General features: G+C 38.1%; 1 protein-coding gene across 2 annotated transcripts; it reads left to right on the top strand.

Annotated features, from left to right (window-relative positions):
- The first annotated feature begins 320 nt into the window (after window positions 1-320).
- On the top strand, window positions 321-21153 carry CASP7 (caspase 7). 2 transcript variants are annotated; one of them, XM_062496055.1, is made up of 8 exons: window positions 321-374; window positions 441-533; window positions 1939-2051; window positions 15832-15980; window positions 16837-16965; window positions 17444-17619; window positions 18968-19109; window positions 19631-21153. In XM_062496055.1, exons 1-8 carry the CDS (start codon window positions 324-326, stop codon window positions 19852-19854), a joined length of 1077 nt encoding a protein of 358 aa, XP_062352039.1. In that variant the 5' UTR covers window positions 321-323; the 3' UTR covers window positions 19855-21153. The 2 variants fall into 2 exon arrangements, with proteins under 2 accessions (XP_062352039.1, XP_062352040.1); XM_062496056.1 differs by lacking the exons at window positions 321-374; window positions 441-533; window positions 1939-2051 and adding an exon at window positions 12914-12927.
- The last annotated feature ends 989 nt before the right edge of the window (window positions 21154-22142 follow it).

The following is a 22142-nucleotide window of genomic DNA, read 5'->3' as shown; positions in this document are numbered from 1 at the left end:
CGGCTCTTCTTTCGGGGGGTGTGCTGGAGCACAGCTATTAAAGGTGGCAATTTTGGTGTCGCTGTGACAGCCATCACTACCTGAGGAGTGAGGAGGGCCTGGGGGCTGTGTCCAAGAGCTTCTGCTGGGAGGATGGACGGGGACAGGGCTGGGGATGGGGACAGGGATGAGGACAGTGATGGGGTCAGGGATGAGGACAGGGATGGGATCAAGGATGGGGCCGGGTTCAAGGATGGGGCTGGGGACAGGGATGGGGCCGGGGATGGGGACAGGGGTGGAGTCAGGGATAGGGATAGGGATGGGGACAGGGACAAGGGTCAGGGATGGGGACAAAGGTCAGGGATAGGGATGGCGATGGGGATGGCGATGGGGATGTGGTCAGGGATGGGGATGTGGTCAGGGATGGGGATGTGGTCAGGGATGGGGACACGCCAGGGAAGCCCGCCCCGCCCCGGCGCCTCCCCGGGGGCACCGCCCGCCGCTTTCGCTTTAAGTTTCGCTTTCACTCCCGGCCGGACCCAGCAGCAAGGCAAGCCCCGGGCTCTGCCCAGCCGTCCCCCTTCCCCCTGGCTCCCCCGGCCCCTGCCCGGCCCCTGCCCTCGTTTCCTCCCCTCGGGTGCGCGTTCCCGGCTGCGGCTCCGCTTCCCGGGAGCGCCCGCGCTGCTCCTGGGCACTGCCCGCGGCCTGCGCGCTCTGCTTCCTCCGTGTGTGTGAGAGAGTGTGAGTGAGTGTGTGTGTGTGAGAGTGTGTGAGTGTGTGAGTGTGTCTCTGTGTGTGTCTGTGTGTGTGTGAGTGTTTTTGTGTGAGTGTGTCTGTGTGTGTGTGTGAGAGAGAGTGTGTGTGTCTGTGTGAGTGAGTGTGTGTGTGTGTGAGTGTGTGAGAGAGTGTATGTGTGTGTGTCTGTGTGAGTGTGTGTGTGTGAGAGTGTTTGTGAGTGTGTGTGAGTGTGTGTGTGAGTGTGCTGGTCAAAGCCGAGACTAGACACAGCTTTGGGAGCTGCTCTTACTCTCGGGGAGCTCCCAGACCAGGTGGTGCAGCTGTGGAGCTGCTGGTCTCTGAGCTGCTGCTGCTGCTGCTGGGGTACTTTTCATGTAAACGTGTGCTCTTCTCAGTAAATGGATGATAAAAGCAAATGGAATGTGCCTAACTATGGGGAAGGGGCAGGAATCGCTGCTAATTTCCTGATGAAAGTCTGGAAGCAGAGACCAGATGTTCAGTGCATCCCACCCTGGGTGAAGGTTCTGCTCTTCTCTCTGCTGAGCTGGTGCAAATCGTTGTGCTGTCCTTCTTGCAGTTTTCCAACTGCTTAATGATCTAGATTAAGTTTAAACCGCCCACAGAAAATACACGTGACTCTTTCACTTGCACACATTTGACTGTGTATATGCAAATGAAAACACAGGAGCCCTTGCTTTTATCCCAACATACTTCTTTCCAGACCATGGAAAACTTTCTGGGAATTACTTCTATGATGCGGACAGCGCACATGCGGACGTGGCAGGATTCTTGGGACTACGTTGTGTAGCCCAGGTGTTGGACTCTGATGATCCCAGGAGGTCCCTTACAACTCAAAATATTCTGATTCTTTTTTAAGATTTAATTCTATGATTCAATTCTCTGATTCTGTGATCTTTCACCATAAAATTGTTTTTAATTCTGCTGTAATCTGTATTTCTGAGACTGCTATTAGATGAGTTCCTTTTGGTAACTGCTACAAGAAAATAGAGATGGCTGAACATGTGCAATGCCACAGCAATTCAGGACCAGAAATCTGTAGCCACTCTTTCTTGAGGAAGTATTATACTTGAAATGAAGCTGACTAAAACCTTCACATGTATTTTCTATAAACCAGACCATAAACAATCTGGCTCATAGAAGTATTTCTAAAATGTCAGTGCTTGCTGAGGGACACTTATATTCTTGTACTTTTATTTGTAGATGGAGGAGGATCAGCGTGGTGATCTCCCTGCTGGAGAAGGAGGTGATGGAGATGTCTGTGATGTAGTTGATGCAAGGCCAGACAGAAGCAGCAGGTTCTCAGTTTTTAGAACGTAAGTTCCTACTTGTATTCCAGTTCTTGTTGTTCTTGACATGATACCCTTTTAATCAAATAAACATAAAAAGGCTTGATTTGATGTTCAGTTTGCCATGTCCACAATGTTATTGATAGTTGGGTAGGAAGGTGGCTTATGTTGTATGAATTTAATGTATCTGGTCTGTACCTTAAAGCATTTCTTTATAGTATCTCCCTATAGGGAAATTTCTAATATCTCCTGTCAGTTTTATTTGGCAGCTAAGAGACCACCAAGTTCATTTAGCATCAATTACAATCCCACGTCTTAAACACTGACCTTTGCTGGAGCTGGGAATTGAATATGCCATTAATTATCTATTTTACTGCACTCAACTCAGCTAATCTCCAGCATCACTGGAATCCCCTGCTGACTGTCCAAGTTACTTTAAAGCCTGGATGTGCCATCTAGGTTGTAGCACAAATAAGCCTCACCAAGTCTAGAGATGTAAACCCTTACAGAACATATTAAAAGCGTTTCGTTTTAAAGCATAGTAGTCTCACTGAAGCATAAGCTTACTTTCATTAAATCAGTAGGAAGCAAGAACTATTTACTGCTCATCTGCACTCCTGAAAACACTGGATAAATGTGATTGGAAATGCAAAAGATTAAAAATGAACATGCAAAGTTTATAAATACTGTTGAATGTCAGCAAATGGCTACTTCACATTGGATTTAGTGAGATTTTACAAGAGATATATAATTCAAAGTCTAATGCATTTACAGAAAGGTTTTGATTTCTTTTGCTGTTGGAAATTTACATTAAAGTAAGCAGTATAATTCAGAGGCTAATATACATTTATTTTTGCTGTTTTTTTCTATGAATTTAATAGGGGTAACAAATCTGTGAGAGGAGTGAAGATGCTTTAGTCTTAGAAGACTTTTGATGTGCTGTTAAGCAAATCACTGTACTTTGTCTCATTTTATCATTCTTCAAATATGTTTCATGATGTGTATGAGTATTATTAATTTTAACAAATAGACAAATGTAGCATTTGTTTCTAAATCTTGTCAAATATTTTTCAAAGGTTTCTTTTCAGCTTTATAAAATGTGTGTTTTGATATTTGATTTGGTCTTCTTTATAAGAGGTGATATGCTAATACTATTATTAAATTATGCAGCTCAAAGTTAATTTCCAAAGAAAAGGCAATAATCAGCATTTCTATGACTTTTTTCTGTAAGAAAATTTTCAAATAATTTGGCTATTCATCAGTTTGAGGCATTCATCTTTTGGGAACTTCTTGAACATGCAATTTACAACATTTTTCTTCAGAAGTAAAAAATTACTCATAAATATGAGGTAATTGAGAGAATTCAACTTATATTTTGTAGAAAAAATACTTTTGAGAAATCTAACGGAGTTTCTTGAATAAAGTAATGGTTGCTTAATGCAGAATAAGGTGCTCAACAATTAAGGTATTTGTCATTGTCCCACAAAAACTAAAAGTCTTTGGTCTGAAGTAAGATAGGAGAGTAATGTGAGAGGGTAAAGGAAGATGGGACATGATCTAAAACTGTGATTGTAATAAAGAAGAAAGATGAGAATGATCATTCTTTGTGCCTCGCAGGGAATCCAGGGGACATCCAATGAAAAGTTCATGCAGTTGGTTTAAAATAAGTGCTAAGGTGTAATTTTAGCATAGAGCAGAATGTCACTGTAGATCTGAAAGCCAGGGGATAAGCAGATGTCAAGGTTTTAGGTAAATTCAGGAGAGATTAGATGTGTATGTGTGAAAAAAATTCCAGATGTTAACATCTTTGGTGAAGATCTTCCTAAGTCACATCTCTGGGAGAATATATTCTGTATCCCGTTTCTTGTGTTTGCTTTCTTTAGACTCATTTCTAGTCAGGACCAGATACCAGGCTAGATGTACTTCTACTTGAACCAGTGTGGCTCTCTGTCTTGATTTCCAAAGCTTCATTTTGGCAGCATGAAGTAGTACATCTTAAAAAAGGTATCTATAAAGCTTTAGAGTGACTACAATTTTATTGTCCCTTTTTTGTTGTTTTATCAACCCAGTCTTTACCAGCTGTACAGTACTCTCAATGAAATGCTTCACTGCATTTCCTGTACTGTTGCCTAACATATGTAAGTTCAATAGGAAAACAAGTAACTTGTGATGTTAAATAAGCACATTAATTTTAATTTGAGAGAACAGAGCAGTGAGAAGCTAAATTCAAAGCTGTGCAGAAGGACCAGCTGTTTCCAGTAGCATCACAGCTTCAGCTTGCCACTCTCTGGCTGTGACTGGAGATCTACCTTGTCAGAGCAGTAACTACAAGTAAATTAAAACCTTTCTCACTACAGCATATTTCTCTCTGGCAAGTCTGTGAGGCTGCTTTACCAAGGAGGCCACGAGGCTCAGAACAAGCCAGGATGGGCAGATACTTCTGACATCTCAACAATTTAGGGGAATTATCTTCTACATATTTCCTTCTCTGTGGAAAAGTGCTGATACTTGGCTAATGTTGGTGAGAAAAACTGGATTAAATGGATTAAATCTGCCATCCGTGTTTGGCTCCGGGATTTTGTTTTAGCCACTAGATGGCAGGAGGGTATTAATTTTGTGTACTGCGACAAGAATAAAAAATGGGCTGTGCTGCAGTTGAGCAAAAAGTTGTGTTTCAGAAAGCCGAAATATCAAGACACATTCCAGAGAGAATACACACCAAAAAAAGTTTAAAACACGTTTAAAAAAAGATTCAGCTAAGGATTTCAAATGTGTCTTTTATTTTTTTAGCTAACTAATAGAATTTTTCCCATATAATTTTGAGGGGTTTTACTATGCTATGTGTTCTCCTTTTACGCTTTCAAGGCTTTAAATATAGTCTTGCTTCTCCACAGGATGATTTAATATCTTCATTTGGTATCTTTTGTGCTTTGTTAGGGACCTCCATTAGGGAGATTGATAGCAGCAAATGCTTTTTAGCATCCAGGAAAGTTAATGTAACATGAAATAAAATAAAATTGCAATTTCACTATGTTAAGTAGAGCTAAGATTTCTCTTAATCCTAATTAAAGTTGCGGTTTTTTTAAAAAGATGCATCCAGAAATTCCCAAGGCTTGGTAGACTAACACTTACACTGTCAAAAGTCCTGACTGCTCATGGGCTTCCATGAAGAAGCAATGCAGAAGTGTTGTGTTATTAGTAGTATCTAGGTACCAGTTTTATCCTAATTTAATTGTATAGAACCATTTGTCTTCTAGTTACTTTTATCTGCTCCAGCCCTACAGTCTTGTTTTACAGTCAATATTCCCCTTCTCATCTGGAAACAGAAAACACAATTTAAATATCTATTTTAAAATCTTCACAAATACTTAATTACAAATGAAAGTGATTCTATAGTGTCCTCAATGCAGACACATGAAATGGATTGCAAGAAAATCCCACTGAGGAATTGAGAGGTTTTGTGGGACATGTAGTGACCAAGAATATTTCAGCTGTTTAACACTGCAAATCTGAGAAGTGGATTCACAGTGATACATATACATATGTTTTCCATTCTGTTACACGTTTTTCAGTGTCAGAATATTACAGTCCTTTCAAAGTAAATATTGCTTTAAAAAGTATATCTTTTACCCTTAGATAGACTAAAAATAGCAAGCTACTTTAAAGTAAATAGCAGCTGATGAATCATTATCTGAAGTTATGTTCTGGGCTGCAACTCAGATGCCTGAGCTGACCTCCTGTTTCAGCCTCAGGTTTCCTTAATGTCTCTAAGGAAGTCACTGTGTGCCTTAGTTTGTCCTGTAAATGGGTGATGATGTTTGCTTTTACTGTCACAGCTCCAAGTTCTGTCACAGTATAATTTTAATTTTGTTTGGAGTTTGTTTTGGGGTTTTGTTTGTTTGTTTGTTTGGGGGGGGGTGGTAGGGTTTTTGTGTGTGTGTTTTGGTTTTTTTTGTTGTTGTTGTTTGTTTTTGTTTTATTACAGCAATTTTTATTAGAGCTGGAACTCAATTTCTGGAGAACACTGCAGGAGTATTTAACAAGGAGTGGAAACTGTGGTCAGTGCTTGTACTGTCCCTTGGATGTTTACTGGACATACCTCATAGGAAAAGCCCAATATCTTGAAATAGTATCTAGTCTATATTGCAAGAACTCATTCATTCACAGTCAATATTTGTTTCCAGTCTCCTTAGAGTCTTTTTAACGTGAAGTACAGCAGACACTGGGTTATCCAGGAGCTGCATCTGAAGTAGTCACAGTCAAGTATCCTTATTACTTTTTAGTGTAGTCATTTATTTCCTTCATTACAACAAATTCTGGGCTGTATCATACAGAATTTGGGGGACATTTATTTTGTAGTGTGACGTTTAAGCTTTCAGAGCAATCCAAACAAATCTAAGCCAAATTTATAATAAACCTAAAGTGTTTGAGGGTAAATATGTAGGAAGTAGTTGTATTCATTAAAGTACAGAGAGGCTTTGTGAACTATGCATGTTAACTTGCATTATTTTGCTAGAAACATTCATTGTGTAACTACTGTAGTAATGGTGGATCAGGTTTTGACAGAAGGAGGAGGGACGTATCACAGAGTGAAGTCTGCTGTCCCACCTGCATCTCAAAATCTGTTTTCCTGTGCTCTTACATAGGAGTAGAGATAGAATGAGTGATGGGAGCATGTTTTCCTCTCGTCAGCAAAGGTAGCTCAGGCCTGCATGACCTCAGCTGGCAGGATGATGGCTTTGAATGGCCCCACAGAACAGTCCAGCGTGACCCACTGCTGACACAGGCAAATGCTGGGGCCTGGGCACACAGAGCATCCTGCTTCTCTCTGCAATGTGACCCCGAGCATGGTGGGCTCCTAGCATTTGCAGAGAACATCAGACTTGCTCCTGAGGACAAGCTGAAGCTGTTTTCAGATGCAGTGTGGAGTACCATTTGATGATGAGCCAAGGTACTGTAGAATGTTATTCACCTCCTTCCTTCTGTGCCACCTGTTTGGAAAAAGCATGAGTTTATACCCTAAAGCAGTTTAGTTTAGCTAATCCTAGCTCCACTGGCATTTTGCAATTGCTAATCCTTGCCAGAGTGTTCTCTGAGCATTAGTGTTTGGAGAGCTTGCTTTGAGTCATTTTTGAAGCAATCCATATGTACCTGTTAATTTCTTAGTACCTATGAAAGGTAAAAGGAGATTTTTTTTTTTTTTTGCACATAATTGTCAGTTGCCTGTGTACATTGTACTGCCTAGGGTATGATCATACAAGATTTCAGTTTCCAGAGCACCCATGGAATGTGCAGGTTTTCTAGAAATGATCAGAAAGCCTTTCAGCAGGCAAAATTCTTTATTTGTAAAAATTTACCTTTCGAATGTTTTTTGGCTATTATGTTGCATACAATATAGTGAGGCCTGCATGGCAGATATCGTGCAGCTAATTGGGAAGCTGAATCTTAATTACAAAGTGATGATTGAGAGTTTAGAACTCTGTTCTGCAGGCATCTCATCACAAAATTGTCATGTGGGGTGTAAGTGATCCCTGAAATATCAAGTGCACAAAACTAGGGCACTGCTACCTGTTTCTTTTCATTTGACTTCTGACTTTTTTTAACTGTTTTGAAACGTGGACAATATTGGAACTTTTTGTCCAATGTCCAGCTGGCTTAGTCCCAATGCACTTGGTCTTCTTCATTTGTATATAATAAATTAAACTGCAGTCATGATTTTGATTTGAACTAGTTAAGGCTATCACTAACACATACTTTAAAAGGCAGGAAAACGTATTTAGATTCACTTCAAAAGACATTTACAAAGTATGCCAGAAGTTGTAGTCTGAGGCTTGTTCTTTCAAACAGCTCAACTCCTTCATTATACTCTGAGTTGTCTTGGACTGAGTTTTTCAGTTTTCCAGGTTTTTAGAGAAGATTTTTTCTCCTAATTTGAGATGGATCTGAAACTAAAATGGAACCAAAAAGCTACAAGAGTAGCTCAGGGTCTGAAAAACGTCCTATAATGAGGTGTTTAAAATATATTCAGAGTTTCAGTTGATGTTAAATAGTCATTAAATTAAATAAGTTAAATAGTCATAAATAGTTGTTTCTGGACTGAGAGCTACTGTAAACCTCCATAATGGAGATTTAGAATAAGAATATAAACCATATCTTTACAGTAAGTATGGTTTCATGCATTTTCTTTCTTGGAGACACCTGTCAGTAAGTTAACCCACACACACGAGACACAAACATTGCACACCTGTTCAAAATAGGAATTTTTAAATTATTCTCTACTTTACTGGACTGAATTCCAGAGTGGATCAGGTTGGATTGACCACAGTGGGTCATCTGGTCCCACCTCCCTGCTCGAGCAGGGTCATCCCAGAGCACAGGGCACAGGATTTTGCCACTGAATGGCTCAGTTGATTAGAACATGGGGCATCAGTTTTTGCACTGCCCTCCCCCTGGAAAGAAGCCACATGATCTGTAATTTCTTAATGGAATAAGTTTGTTTAGACTTCATTTTGCAATGGAAAAGCTAAGACCAAGAGATATGGAGTTACTTGCTGGAAGTTATTCAACAGCAGAAGCACAACTCATTTTGATTTGTTTAATACTTTTCATCAAGTTAATTGGGCAAAGCATTGCTAGCATATGGTTTTAATAAATGTATTTTATTCCGTGTTGTACTCTTGGAAGTGATATTAGGAAATTTAGGGAAATGCCAGGATTTCTTTAAATAAAGTGAAGTGGTTTGTTTTGCAGATTATCTGTGAAATGTGTTACAGTACTGTTAAGTATGTCATATTGGGAACAAAAGTATGTTTGTAGTATGATACTGGTTTTTTTGGATAAATGAACTCAGTCCAGTCTTGGAAAGAATTTTTTAATGATAGCTTAGGTCCTTCCCAGCTCTAGTATTATCTTGATAAGTTCAAGGAAATAATCTCATTGTTTACCTAATTCATTTCTTTTGATATTGCTACATCAATATTTTCTGTTCAAAATTACTGTGTTTACAATTATTTGAAGGGCCTGTGACATGAATTTCCAAATGAACAGGAGGTACTGTCCTGTAGGTTCCCAACTTCAGGTTCATTCAAGGAAAGGCTTTGCCTCTGTTGTCTTTCAAACTGGCTTTGTTTAGTCAGCTGACTATCTGATTCCAAAGATGCCCTTAAGAAGTCATGAATTAATTTCAAAAAGGAACTGTAGGCTTGTTAATCCCTACAGCCCTGTTCTTGAGAATTATTTTATTGCCTGAGCAGTCCTGTTGCTCCCAGGAGGAAAGTGGAGTGTGTTCATGGGGGGCTGTGGTGTTCCAGGAAGCACACTGGCCATTTCCCTGTATTCCACCCGTTCCCAAAAATTACTTTCAAAGTTCAGCCATTTCAGCAAAGCAATATACAAATAGGCAAGGGCAACACAGGCTTTATATATCATCAATAAATATGAACTTCAGACTCCAGTATTATCAGTTTAGTGTGTTTCACTGAAATTTTGAATTTCTTTAACAGATGAAACAAGATCCTGACAGTGAACAGAAATCTAGGAACACTGTTTTGTGTGTGTGTGGTATTGTGTTGTTTATGTTTGCTATTCTAATTTGCAGCTGTCAGTTTTCATGCCTCTGTGTAGGACATCTGCATGCCATGGTAAGCAGTGTAGGTTAAATAATGTTTAAATGCTTTTTGGGGAACTTCTGTTGTGCAGTTTTGCAGGACCACTTTTCTTCTATCTGCCAAATTCAGACTTTCTATTGTGTGGAAAATATCCTGAATTTAATACTGGAATTTTTTTTCAGTTTTCTTTTGACATCTATCTGGAATATATTATAAAATAATCTTCTAAGGACTGGTGATTTTGTTGGTACTCATCTATCAAACTCAGCAGTCCTTTGCTAATGTTTGCTAAGGGAAATTGAAAATGTGCAATGCTTACTTGAATTTCCTTCTATACAATTTGTATTGTCCCTTTTTCCTCAGGAGACTTCTGTTTCAACTATTAAGCTTTTTCTTTCAGTTTCTATACTGGCACATAATTTGCAACCCTGAGTATGCACTTTCAAGTGCACTCTAATGCAGTTTTATTATTTGGTCTATACCTTGGGGTTTAGTCTTTATCCCATATAATTGTATGCTTTCTGATTTTTAACAGTAAAGGAATATTCATTTTTATAAAAGACAATTCAAGTAGTGACGCATTCTTCTTGTCCAGAAATGTTGCTGTTCTGCCAACCTGATGCAATATTAATGGAAAAAGGCAGCAGGATAATCTGTTATTTGCATGCAGTTCTAAATCTGTGTGACACTACCAAAATAGATCTGACAAAGAACAAAGAGTCTGGCTTAAAGAACTTAAGATCTAAAAAGCTCCAGTCAGGTTTAACAAGTGTCTTTTGCTTGATATTGCCAACAGGGTTCAAGATTTAAAAAAAAATTTCAAAGTGGGGAGAGTGTACAGTAATTAGGGGTGTATTAAATACAGTGAAATTAGACTGGATAAAGGTATTAAAGCTGAATAAAAGTATTAAAGCTGGTAGTTTGAAGAGAAGGTTATGTAGAAGTAAGAGATCTTAATGCATGATCATCAGAAAGCATCAGACATATCAATTATGAAGCACACATCAGACCACTAATATTGAGGCTAAGGTAGAAATACAGAACAAAATATTAAACCGTATTTTGGCTAATTTATAAATTCTGTTTCCTGTTCAGTTATATTTTTTTATTAATAACTCTAAATTGCTGTCCAGCACATTCAGTTTTACTACACACAGCTTAGTGATGCCTCGTGAATACAAACACAATCTTATTTGCATTTTCACTGTTTTCTGTCTATTCTTTCACTATCTTTTTAAATAAAGAAGTACAGACCAGGATTTTTCCCCAGGAGAGCAAACAACATTTGTGATGAGCAGTAGTCACAAACAAAATTTGTACTGTGCATGCAGCAGTGGAAGGAGTGGGGGTTTAGACAGAAAGAGCAACATAGAGCCACAGAAACTGCATAAAAATCAATCAGCAATATAGGCTATGTACGTTTCTTTAGGGACCTTAGAACTAATGCATTGTCCCATGCACTCCACAATATTGTAACTTAATGGGAAACTTAGTCAAATGAAGCCTGTAAAGAGGTCCCCAGGTGTCAAAAGTCCTAAGGGAAACATCTCAGTTGTTTGTAATAGATTAAAGAGCATTGCAGTTTAAGATACCTTGCATCCCACAACACTGAAGTTATGATAGTTCTGGTGGGTGTCAATGGATTACCTGAGAATATTTGTACATTTGTACTGTCCACTTCTGTAATCTTCCCTAGACTCAACAGAAAGGTGAGAATGTGTCAGCAGCTAGAATAAAACTATACACCAATGCCAAAAAAGCATGTGGACTCCAGAAGGAATCCTGAAGTGATGTGTTTTTGCAAAACCACCATGTTTTTAAGGGCAAATTTTCTTTTTAACAGAAATATGTTATCAGTTAATCAAAAATTATATTGCACATTGTATAAAAGAAGGAAACCAGAGTAAAACTGTCTTAATGTTTTGAGATATTCCTTATCAAGGAAATATGAAGTTTACTGAACTGCACAGACCAGAGTAAGACAGAGGTCTCTCCTTTTCTGGGTTTACTTCAAATAGAAATGAATTGAATCAGTGTGGCCTTGTCCACCCAACTCTGAATGTCAGCTCCTTTAAATGAAATAGTACAGAATTGTAGAATATTTTTTAATCTGCTTACATTTTTCAGGGGAGCAACAAAAGGCCCAAATTATCCTGGGAGAGAAAGGGACTATAGCTTTTTTTAAAACTAGATATCCCTCTGAAATACCATTTTTAGAGTTTATTTTGAACAACTCTTCCTGGAAAAGAACAATCACTTAAATAGCCAGGAAGAGGAGTAGATGAATATTAGATGAATAAAGACAATGCTCAAGGAAGCCTCTGTCCTGCACATGGATTCTTAGTATGTTGCTATGTCATATGGCAGCAGCAGGAATTGAGGAAGGTGCCAGTAGAAAGGAAGTCAGAGGAGAGAAAATCACAGCTGCTAGGAGAGACTGCTTTATTTTTTTCTAAATAATCCTAAGGTATAGTTAAATGTTGTCAGTGATATTTTTTATTTTTATTTTAAATCTTGAACCATAGTGAAACAATATTTTTTTCCAAGTATAAGAGAAAAGAAGGTGTGTTGTGATAAGCAGAAGTCCTTCAGATGATCATGTCCGCTACTCATGCAAGTCAGATGTCTCCATTGACTTTGACAGAATTTTAGCCACTCATGCTGATAAAGCACTTGACTACTACTGTTTAAAAGTTCAGTAACAAAGTGGTAAATAGAATAGTTAACTTTAGTTTTATATGTGAAGAGTAAGAAGTTGATGATAATGATTTTCACAGGGTTGATACTGAGTCCAGACTTGGTGAAATCATATTCCCACATATGCTGTTGGCAAGCCTAAGGCTGGATTTAGGGACACTGGATTTAGAGAGTGAAAATGTGCAAGCTGTACAAGAGTGCCAGAGTGGAGTTTCAGTTTTGCTGAACTTTTGACCAAAGGGAGAGAACATGAAATACGTGACAGCAATAAGAGGGAGAATATTTCTGTGTAAGGGAAGGATCACACCACTAATGGAGTGAGGAATAATGCCACAGCTGTAATTAAGACCTGAAGAATGAATAAACAGTCATGAAATTCAACTTTTTGTTTAGTCCAGGCAAGTTTGAATCCTAAAAGAGGGAAATTAAAGACACAAGCTATCAGAGAAGCAGAAAAAAATCAAGCAGAGGGCACAGAGTTTAGTTATATGCTGTTATAAAATGTTTTAATCTGAAGAAACCCCTTTGGAAAATACAGTAATTTAAAAGCTTAGCAAGAACAGCAGTAAACAGTTATATTAGCAGATGTTCAGTTCAAAGTTTGGAAAAAAATATTTAGGCTTTCAATCATAAGCCAGCCTGTGACTGACAGGAGGTCTCCTTTGAGGTCTGATTATTACTTATTTACAACTTTATTAGTTATCATTACAAGGTCTGATTTAGCTTGTTGAATCTGAAAATTTGGACATCATACTGTCAGTGTAGTCCAGTCAGGCAGTTCCCATATTGTGCTATGTTGGCACAGGAACCAGAATCCTCGAAAAAGAATTTCTGTCTGGGCTGCAGGTCCAGGCTAAGTATAATGCACAGCTTTTGCTTCCTTATTCATTCAGTTTGGACTGATGTCAAAAGATTTCTGGAACATTTTATTGTCTACCAGTAAAGAAATGATAGGTGTAACCATGCTGTGTTTTTTTTTAGTATCTCATTAACCCATTCAGCTAGGAGGAGTCATTATAATAAAACCATAGTCCTCTGTAAAGGAATGGGGAAATTTGCTGCCAGGGCTTGTTTGGGGCATTTGCCATTGGCTGGCACAGAGCTTCTGGCTGCTTTTGAGAATTCCAGCAGCAGGAATTACATCCCTTAAACTCACGAGTATTTCTGCATGAATGAGTGCAAACTGTTGAACTTGGGAGTGAAGTGGTTTCAGAGAAGTTGCATGGTTACGTTGCTGTGCCACTTAACCCTTGCTGCTATTTTCAGTGGGGTTTTTTGGGGTGACATGGCTGCCTGATTTCTGGGCTACACTTAGGTCACTTCCAGCACTTCAGAAGAGCAGACAGTGCAAACATGATACTGCTCAAATGGATCCATCCCTGAGTCTTGACAGCTGTTCATGGGTTGGACATAAACAGAAATGTGTGCACAATCCCCTTTAAAATCCTCTATTGTCTTTAACAGTCACTATTGTTTGAACTTATTTCAGGAGATCACTGAAGCCACATAAATCTGTAGAAACTGGAATCTGTGGGCTGAGGAAGTTCCTCTTCATGGACCTGAGTGGTTATTTGTTGTCCTAAAATTCTTTTTCTCTCTTTGACAAAGAACTGTTTGATGATGGAGGATCAGAGGGAATTTAGGTTAAAATAAGAATCCAATATCTCTTTCAAAGTCAAATGTAATATCAGTATCATACAGCTCTGAATAATTCTTTAAAATAATTAGTTAAGAATTGGTTAAGACTTTTTCTTGAGGCAAAGCATATTTAATTATTTCTTCCAGAGACCTCAAGAAGCATATGCAAGGAGAATATCCGTATTTGAACTTTGTCAGAAAAAAAAACAACCTGTATTTCCAGACATAGTTCTCAAGTAGCTATGGTTCAATATCTTGTTTTGTAGTCTCTAAGGGAAGTCTAAAAGAGAACATGATATTAAGATGGTCACATGCAAAAAGAGTATAATGAAAGCCTGCCAGGTGCAGCTATTTAATTTGGCCCTTTATAATTGAACATGACGGCACTCAAAGATAAGAAGCTGTTGTGAAATTGAATTGCAGTAGCATTTATACGTGATGAATCATTTAAAGAAGGTTTATTGTAGATTCCAATTAGTCTTGTCCTTTAATAATAAAAAAGAGGACACTTAAAGCTAAAAGACAACCATTGTTAAATCAGGAAGGTAGGAAAATAGATTACCTATACAACATTTAATCAATTCATAGCAATCTCATGTCTACAGGTTACTACTGAAGTAAATACATTAATAATTCTTTAGGAAGATGTCAGAATGAGAATAGTGAAAGTACTTAAATTGTGATTATAGGAAAAATCTCATTTTGTTATAACCAAACTGTATTATACAGTTCTTTGTGCTATGAAAGTAGTTTATGTTTTCCTCTCAGACATCAGCAATAAATACTATTGGCAGCTGGATACTGGAACAAATAAGAGGGATGCCAATAACTTCTGACCTTTCATGAGCATTGTTTTTAAGTTTGCCTGCTCCAGAGCTTGCTTATAATTCTGAGGTTGAATCATACTATAGTATTTTGCTGGCTTCAGTTCTGCTTGAAGAAATCTTAACCACACCTGAAGCCAACCTGCTTGGACCAAAAAGTCCACCCCTAAAAGCAAGTACCAAGTTCCTCATGCTTGTACATGAGGTGCGCATGCTGGCTGTAATTGATTTAGTGTTAATACTTTATTTAGATTAAATCTGTGAGTAATGTCTGTGCTATCCCTTGCATCTCTTTCTAATCCAATCTAGGACTCCTGTACATAGCAAAAAGATCAGTACACAGTCATATAACAAGAGAAGATTTATTAATATGACCCATAAACATCATTATTATAATATTTTGGTTTGTTTTTTCTTTGGTTTTATTTGACACAAAGTTCAGGTATCAATGATTACATTGAAATGTGCTTGGGATTTTGCATAGGTTCAGACTGCTGTTTGGCAGACCAAACTGACATGTGACTTGTTCACATCTATAACCTTTATCAGTAGAAACTACCTACTGCTTAGTCTTAATCTGCACAGAGTTTAGGGGTGATGGTAATTCAGTAAACAAGTCTCATCACACAGTTGGGTAAACTGCATATCTTCGTGTTCCTGGAGTAGCTATTAAGGGAAATCTGTCTGTTCTTATATTAATTACTTATAGCAAAAATAAAATCCATCCAGAAACAGTTTGCAAAAGGCTACTGCCAGCCTGACTTCATGTAGGCTGTTTGTTTTATCTCTGGGTCGGGATTTGTGTGTGCTGCTGTTGGCTGCAGTTCACTCCAGAGTTGCTTCACCTTGTCAGAATCCATCCACACACATTAATCCCTTCATGGAAATCACAAGATCTTAATGCCTCCGTCTGAAATGTAAATGAAGAAAACAAATATTAGAGAAGGAGAAACATTGGGCAGGGCACGAATGGTTTGAATTACAGTAAATAGGCCATGCATGTGACTGGTCACTAACAATACTTTCATTTGGTTCACCTAGAAAAAAGAAGAATGGAGAAGAAGAGCAGCCAAAGCCCTCTCTCAGTAATCAATATCGAATTGTTACACCCACATTCCAGTATAATATGGATTACAAGAAAGTTGGCAAATGTATTATTATAAACAACAAAAATTTTGAAGACAAAACAGGTAATGCTCTTTCTTTGAGGATGCTCATTACAGACCATAGAATTTTTATACTTCCTTTAATCAGTAGTATTCTATTTTTAGGACATGGAATTTAAATTAATTTTTTTATCATTTTTTGATAAATAGTTGTTCCTAAAACTTTTCTTGTTCTCTAACACTTATGTTAGATTGGCTCTTTTCAACATCTTTTCAGGATATGTCTCAAAGACCATGTGTCCTTGCTGTACCAACTTCAAACTAAACCTTTATTCCAGAGTTTAAGACTGTGTTGTTAAAATTTGAACTTTGGCATCTGCAACCCATATTATAAATTCTCTGTCCCTGAGCTACAGCTGTGAGCTACAAAAGCTAATAGCTGTAGGTGTGCTCTGTTCACACTCCTGCATTTAACTTTCCAGACCACATGTGGTTTCAAGGAAGATAAATACTTGTTTTATAATCAGGCTCGTAGGATTTTTCCTGTACACCTGGCAAACACAGTTAAGTTGTTTTCCCAAAGCTTCTATATCAGTTCCTTTTACTGGGTATGATAGGAACACTTTTCAACAGGTTTTCCGTGGGGTGCTTTGTGCTTGTGTTGCACTGCATAACCAAAAGGAGAAGGGTCATCCTTAGAGGTCCTGTGTTGCAAGGTGCTGAGGGCACACCAGCATTTTTCAGGATCAGATACGTGTTAACATTTTATTTTTAAAATCTCACAATTTGTCCTCAGTGCTGCTAGAGGATTGTTTTAAAAACATGTCACCGAGATACTGTTGAAGTTTATCAATTATAAACTTAAACATTTGCCTTTTAACATGTGAATCATTCTGAGTTGTGTAACATGCAGCCAACCATGTTCTTTGTTTTCCAGCAGGAATGGGCACACGCAATGGCACTGACAAAGATGCTGGAGATCTTGCTAAGAGTTTTAAAAACTTAGGGTTTGAGGTCCAGATATACAATGACCGAAGCCGTGATGATATGGAAAAATTATTGAAGCAAGGTAAAAGTACAGAATCGTAAAATAAATCAGAGGGGAACAGACTTTGCAAGTCACTGAATCTAGTTCCTGCTCACATCAGGTTAAAGTAGAGCAGATTGCTTGGGCCCCTCACATACAATTTTCTGTATGGATTTGTTTTCTTAATGGACTGGGCTTAATTCCCACCTCATCTCCCAACATCAATTCAGAAATGCACGGTGTTCCTGTGAAGCACTTGTCCTGTGTATTAGGTGAAGGGCCTTGTCCTATTGGATAAGGAGCTCAGCCTGTTGATTCCAGTGGGCTAAACTCAGAGTCAAGTGAGGGATGCATCCATGTACTCAAGGTACTCATCACTTTGTAAAAGATGATCCACTCCTCCTTATGCCTGACAGTAGGAGCCCAGTGTATATTTAGCCTCAGAAAATTGTGTTTTTGCTAAATATAATTTCCATTTAAAATATAGCTTCCTTTTGACTCAGAAATGTTTGCCTTGCAGCTGCTGAGGAGAACCACAGTGATGCTGCCTGTTTTGCCTGTATCCTCCTAAGCCATGGGGAAGAAGGGCTCATCTATGGCACAGATGGACCCATGGCTATCAAGAGCCTGACTGCACTGTTCAGAGGAGACAAGTGTAAAAGCCTCATAGGCAAGCCCAAACTGTTTTTCATTCAGGTAATAGCCCTGAAGTAAATACAGTATCCTACTGCTGCAGCAGGGAAACATGCTCAGTTGATTGTCTGACCTAGAAAAACCCTGTAGCTTGAATACTGAATGTTGATGGAGGTTTTGTGAAAAAATGTGTTCAGAAAAGTTGTCTATGGATAAAATTATTGTTTGCTTTTAAAAGATAATTTATATACGAGATTCACGGGTGTAAAGAATATTATTATTGTAATTTTCTACACGGTTTCTCTTGGTAATATTTGAACTTTAGAGCAGAAAGATAAACTCATTTCTGTGCAGACAGAGCTAAGGAGAGTACATGATTTTCAATAGGAATAATACTGTCCAGGTCTCTTTGAATTAAGGCTGCCTCTACAAATTACTACTAAAAGAAACATTTTTTCTTTTCCTCAGTAGCCTAAAAAATTATGTTGCATTTTTAAATTAGCATGTAATTAATTGTATATTAGTTAAACTTTTAAAGACAACTGTTTCAAACAGCATTAACTGACATATTAATGAATTCTGAATTATGTCTGAATTCTCTTTTTTGCATAATGCAGAGTATTATTTACATATAAGAGTTGAAGAAGATGTGGTTTTCCCTAGGTTATTCCATCAATTAATCCTTGTCCTCAAAGTGAAAACTGTTTTAGACTCCTTGTACTACTGAAGTGATGTTTTTTCTAATTACACTTTTGAAATGGTGACTTTATAGACTTTTAAATTGTCTTAATAATGGCAACCAGACCAGTTACATAAGCTTGTTCTTTTGCAAGAGTTGTCAGTCAAAGGTATTGATCAAGAGCTGAAAATTACCCACCTGGACTATTGTCCCAGTGTGCCCTTTAACTAAACCCATGATTAAGAGAAAATTAAGAATCAAAGAGATAAATGGAAAAGTATTAAAAACACACTATACTTGTAATGGGTGGTCAAACACTAGAACAGGTTGCTCACACTGTAGAGTCTCCACCTGTGGAGTCCACTGTCAAGAAATTGTCCAGAGGTCACACTGCACATGGCATTATGTAATAATGAGACTTATTCTAGACTGGTAAAATCAATCATGGTTAGAATAAACCAAAGCTGACATGGCACTTGCTGACAAACAACTGAGAAGCACAGCCTGAACACCTTTGCCTCCCTCTACTTATAGGATATATATTTTTAAAGGGGTAAGCTAGTAACTTTCTCACTCAATAATGAGATATCCCCCAGAATTGCATCTCTGCTTTTAATACATGCAAAGTACTGCTTAGAACTGAATCCATTAAAAATTTTTGATGAATACTAATTGTTATAACACCCTGTTTCTGTTTATTGGAAACATTCTGTTTATATTCTCTGCTTTCAGGCCTGCAGAGGCTCTGAATTTGATGAAGGCATACAAACTGACTCTGGACCTGCCAATGACAGATGCCTGGAGACAGATGCCAACCCGAGATACAAAATCCCAGTAGAAGCAGATTTTCTGTTTGCTTATTCCACAGTGCCAGGTAAGGAAAAGAGGGTCAAGATGGGGGTAGAAGCCTGAAAACTCACCATCCATACTGACTGGATTAGAGATTGGACCCCCTCTGATGGACAAACACAAAGGCCCAGTGTACATTGGGTATCACATCAGGTATCCATCCCTTGTGCACTGCCTGTAGAGGAGAAGGGAGATTGCAGATGGCAAAGGCAGAGATGTTTTAGAGATGTTTTCTGGGAATCATGCCCTTCCTGTGGTGTGTTGAATGTGTGATGAAGACAGGACGGTACAAAACTTACTCTCAGGAAGGAAATGTGTAATTTTACTTCTTGCAGACTCCCAAATGCCAAAATGCAGAAAGGTATTTAAGCAATGTGAGGTTTGGAGAATTAATATATATTATTCTCAACTTTAATGAAGTAGGATATGCGACAGAGCTGTTGGAAGTTCAGCTTTCTGTGTGTGCATTGTTATCTTTGCCCAGAATCTTCAACACAAAAGATCAAAAATAACTCCATGTATTTTCTTCCTTGTCTTTCCTGTCAGGTTATTACTCCTGGAGAAATCCTGGAAGAGGCTCCTGGTTTGTGCAGTCTTTGTGCTCTGTGCTAAATGAGCATGGGAAGCAGCTTGAGATCATGCAGATCCTCACTCGGGTCAACTACGTGGTGGCCACGAATTTCGAGTCGCAGTCGGATGATCCGCGCTTCAGCGAGAAGAAGCAGATTCCCTGCGTGGTCTCCATGCTCACCAAGGAACTGTACTTCTGAAAGTGCCTTTTAATGCAGCCCCTGCTGAAAGGTCAGGGTATGCCTTTGGGTGGAGATGTGGTTATAAACAGGAGTAGCACATTTTTAATAACAGAAATGTAACAACACTGGATTTTTATGTTGTGTAAGCTGGGGTATCTGATGGATGGACAGTATGCAATATTTTAAAGCAGCTGTAGGCCAGCCTGACAGCTATTACTAATTGCTGTATCTTGGTTTCCCTTAGTGTGGCTCTCATGATTTATGGCTACTGGAGATGTTATGAGTCAGCTACCTGGCCCATAAAGTCTTTTCCCAGAAAGCAGATTGTAAATTAAGAACAAAAACAAAACAATCTTGAGACTCCTCATTTACTGCTAGCTCATGGCACCATAACCTCCTTGGAAATTTCCAAAGACCATCATATTATGGGTATGTCCAGTTTGTAGCTATTTAAAAGGGTGTTTTTTGTCTAATATATCAATTTACTTTTAATGAACATTATTAATGGAGGCTAATGGTTGCTCTGTGCCCAGTCTGGAAGTCATTTTAGTTAGTCATCATTCTAGCATAAATTGATTGTATAAAAATCAATATTTTTAGATTATTCACCTGATCAGTATAGAAATGTAACAGATAGAACAATCAAAATTAAAATCTCTGTAAAAGATTGACAATTTTTACTTGGATGATGCCATATTAAAGTGCCGTTGTAAAGATATTTTGCCTTGCAAATGACAGTTGACTGAGAGAACAGCCTGCAACAGTGGTATTGCAGTTCTTCTGCTTGCAGAAATAAAAATGTCTGCTTCTTGATTCAGAACTTCTGAACCCTCAGAAAGTTAAGGACAATGCTTTATTATAAAACATTAAAATTTGATGTTGAAAATGTAGAATTATATGTTCCAGTAACAAATGTATGTTTAGATTTAACTTCTGGTTGTGAAGAGTTTTGCCAAAACTGGAAATGCTTACTTGAATCAGAAATCAGAAGTGCCTTCTTAGTTACTGTACGGTCTTGATTTTGTGTTTTAGAGTTATGTTGGTGATGTTTATATTTCTACTTTTTATATTCACTTTAGTTGGTAGCTAGGTCAAAAAAGTAAGTTTAATGATTTGGTTAAACTGATAAAGAATTAGTGTTTCACCCTTTTTGCACTTAATGTACTCTATACTCCTTGCAATCTTCTGAGAAAACAAGTGCATAGTATTAAAGCCAGGTTACCAAATTGTTAATTTTATTTTCTTACAAATACTGTGACATAGTGAGACATATATTTTTTCCATAAGTCAAATTTACAGTTGTTAGAATTAAGTAAGTGGTGCTTTATGGATGTATTGAGCATGACATCAATAAAGACCTTTATTTTTAAATTTCCTTTGTATATCTGCATGTTTGTCACTCCATCTGGTAAAGTAAAAACCAACCAAGATATATCCCAGTCTCTTTTTCATTAAATAATGCAGGTGGTCTCTGGCATCTTTTCAGGAGGAGGTTTACAGTGTCAGTGGAAAGGTAGATTAGAAAAGTAGTTTGGCATTGGGCAACTTGTGTTGGACAGCCACTTCCTCTCTTGGAGTAAACCAAAGTTAATGGAAGTATTTTATTGGAAATACCATGTTCTGCCAGTGCTTAGTCTTGCCCTTTATGCAGTAAATTGTACAGTGCTCTTGCAGTGCATGTGAAAGTGTTCTCCCTGTTGCTTCTGCCAAATAGCTCCATCTTAAGATACTTTCTGGCATTAAGGATATTCCTGGTTACCATGGCCAGCCAACATTTCAGTATTTATTACTTCTCTGGAAGGTCTTTCATGTCTTTACAGTTCACTAGTGTTTATTTGCTTGAAGTTTAGCCTGTTTTTAAATGTCTGTGAACAATATTCCCCTGTCTCCAGAACTATCCTTCAGGCCAGTTCTAATATATGAAATATAGAAAGATCAGTATAAAATACCCCAATACACTGCCAGAGAGGAAGGTAACATGCAAAGGTTAACTTAGAGCAGAAGTGAAGGACAGAGAAAAACATCTCCTTGAATCAGGATCAGGATCTCTGCTAGATGAGCATTACTTTAGATCATGTCCAGAAAAAATTAATATTATTTCAAAAGAAAACTGTGTATCAACAGACATCATCCTTGAGTGGTGATGCTGAACTGTGCCAGCCCATGAGCCTGAAGGAGCCCACTCAGGGTGTTTTAGCTCTTTTTTCCCTGATCAGATTTATGACTATTTTCTATCAGAAAGCAATTCCCTTGCCATCTGCAGGATTAGCCAGATGGTTTAGTGTCTAAATCCACTTTCATTATTG

This window comes from Cinclus cinclus, chromosome 7 (genome assembly GCF_963662255.1).
Source record: "Cinclus cinclus chromosome 7, bCinCin1.1, whole genome shotgun sequence".
In the NCBI taxonomy this organism is placed as follows: domain Eukaryota; kingdom Metazoa; phylum Chordata; class Aves; order Passeriformes; family Cinclidae; genus Cinclus; species Cinclus cinclus.
Note: the sequence above shows the minus strand (reverse complement) of the source record. Positions and strands in the feature narration are given on the sequence as shown.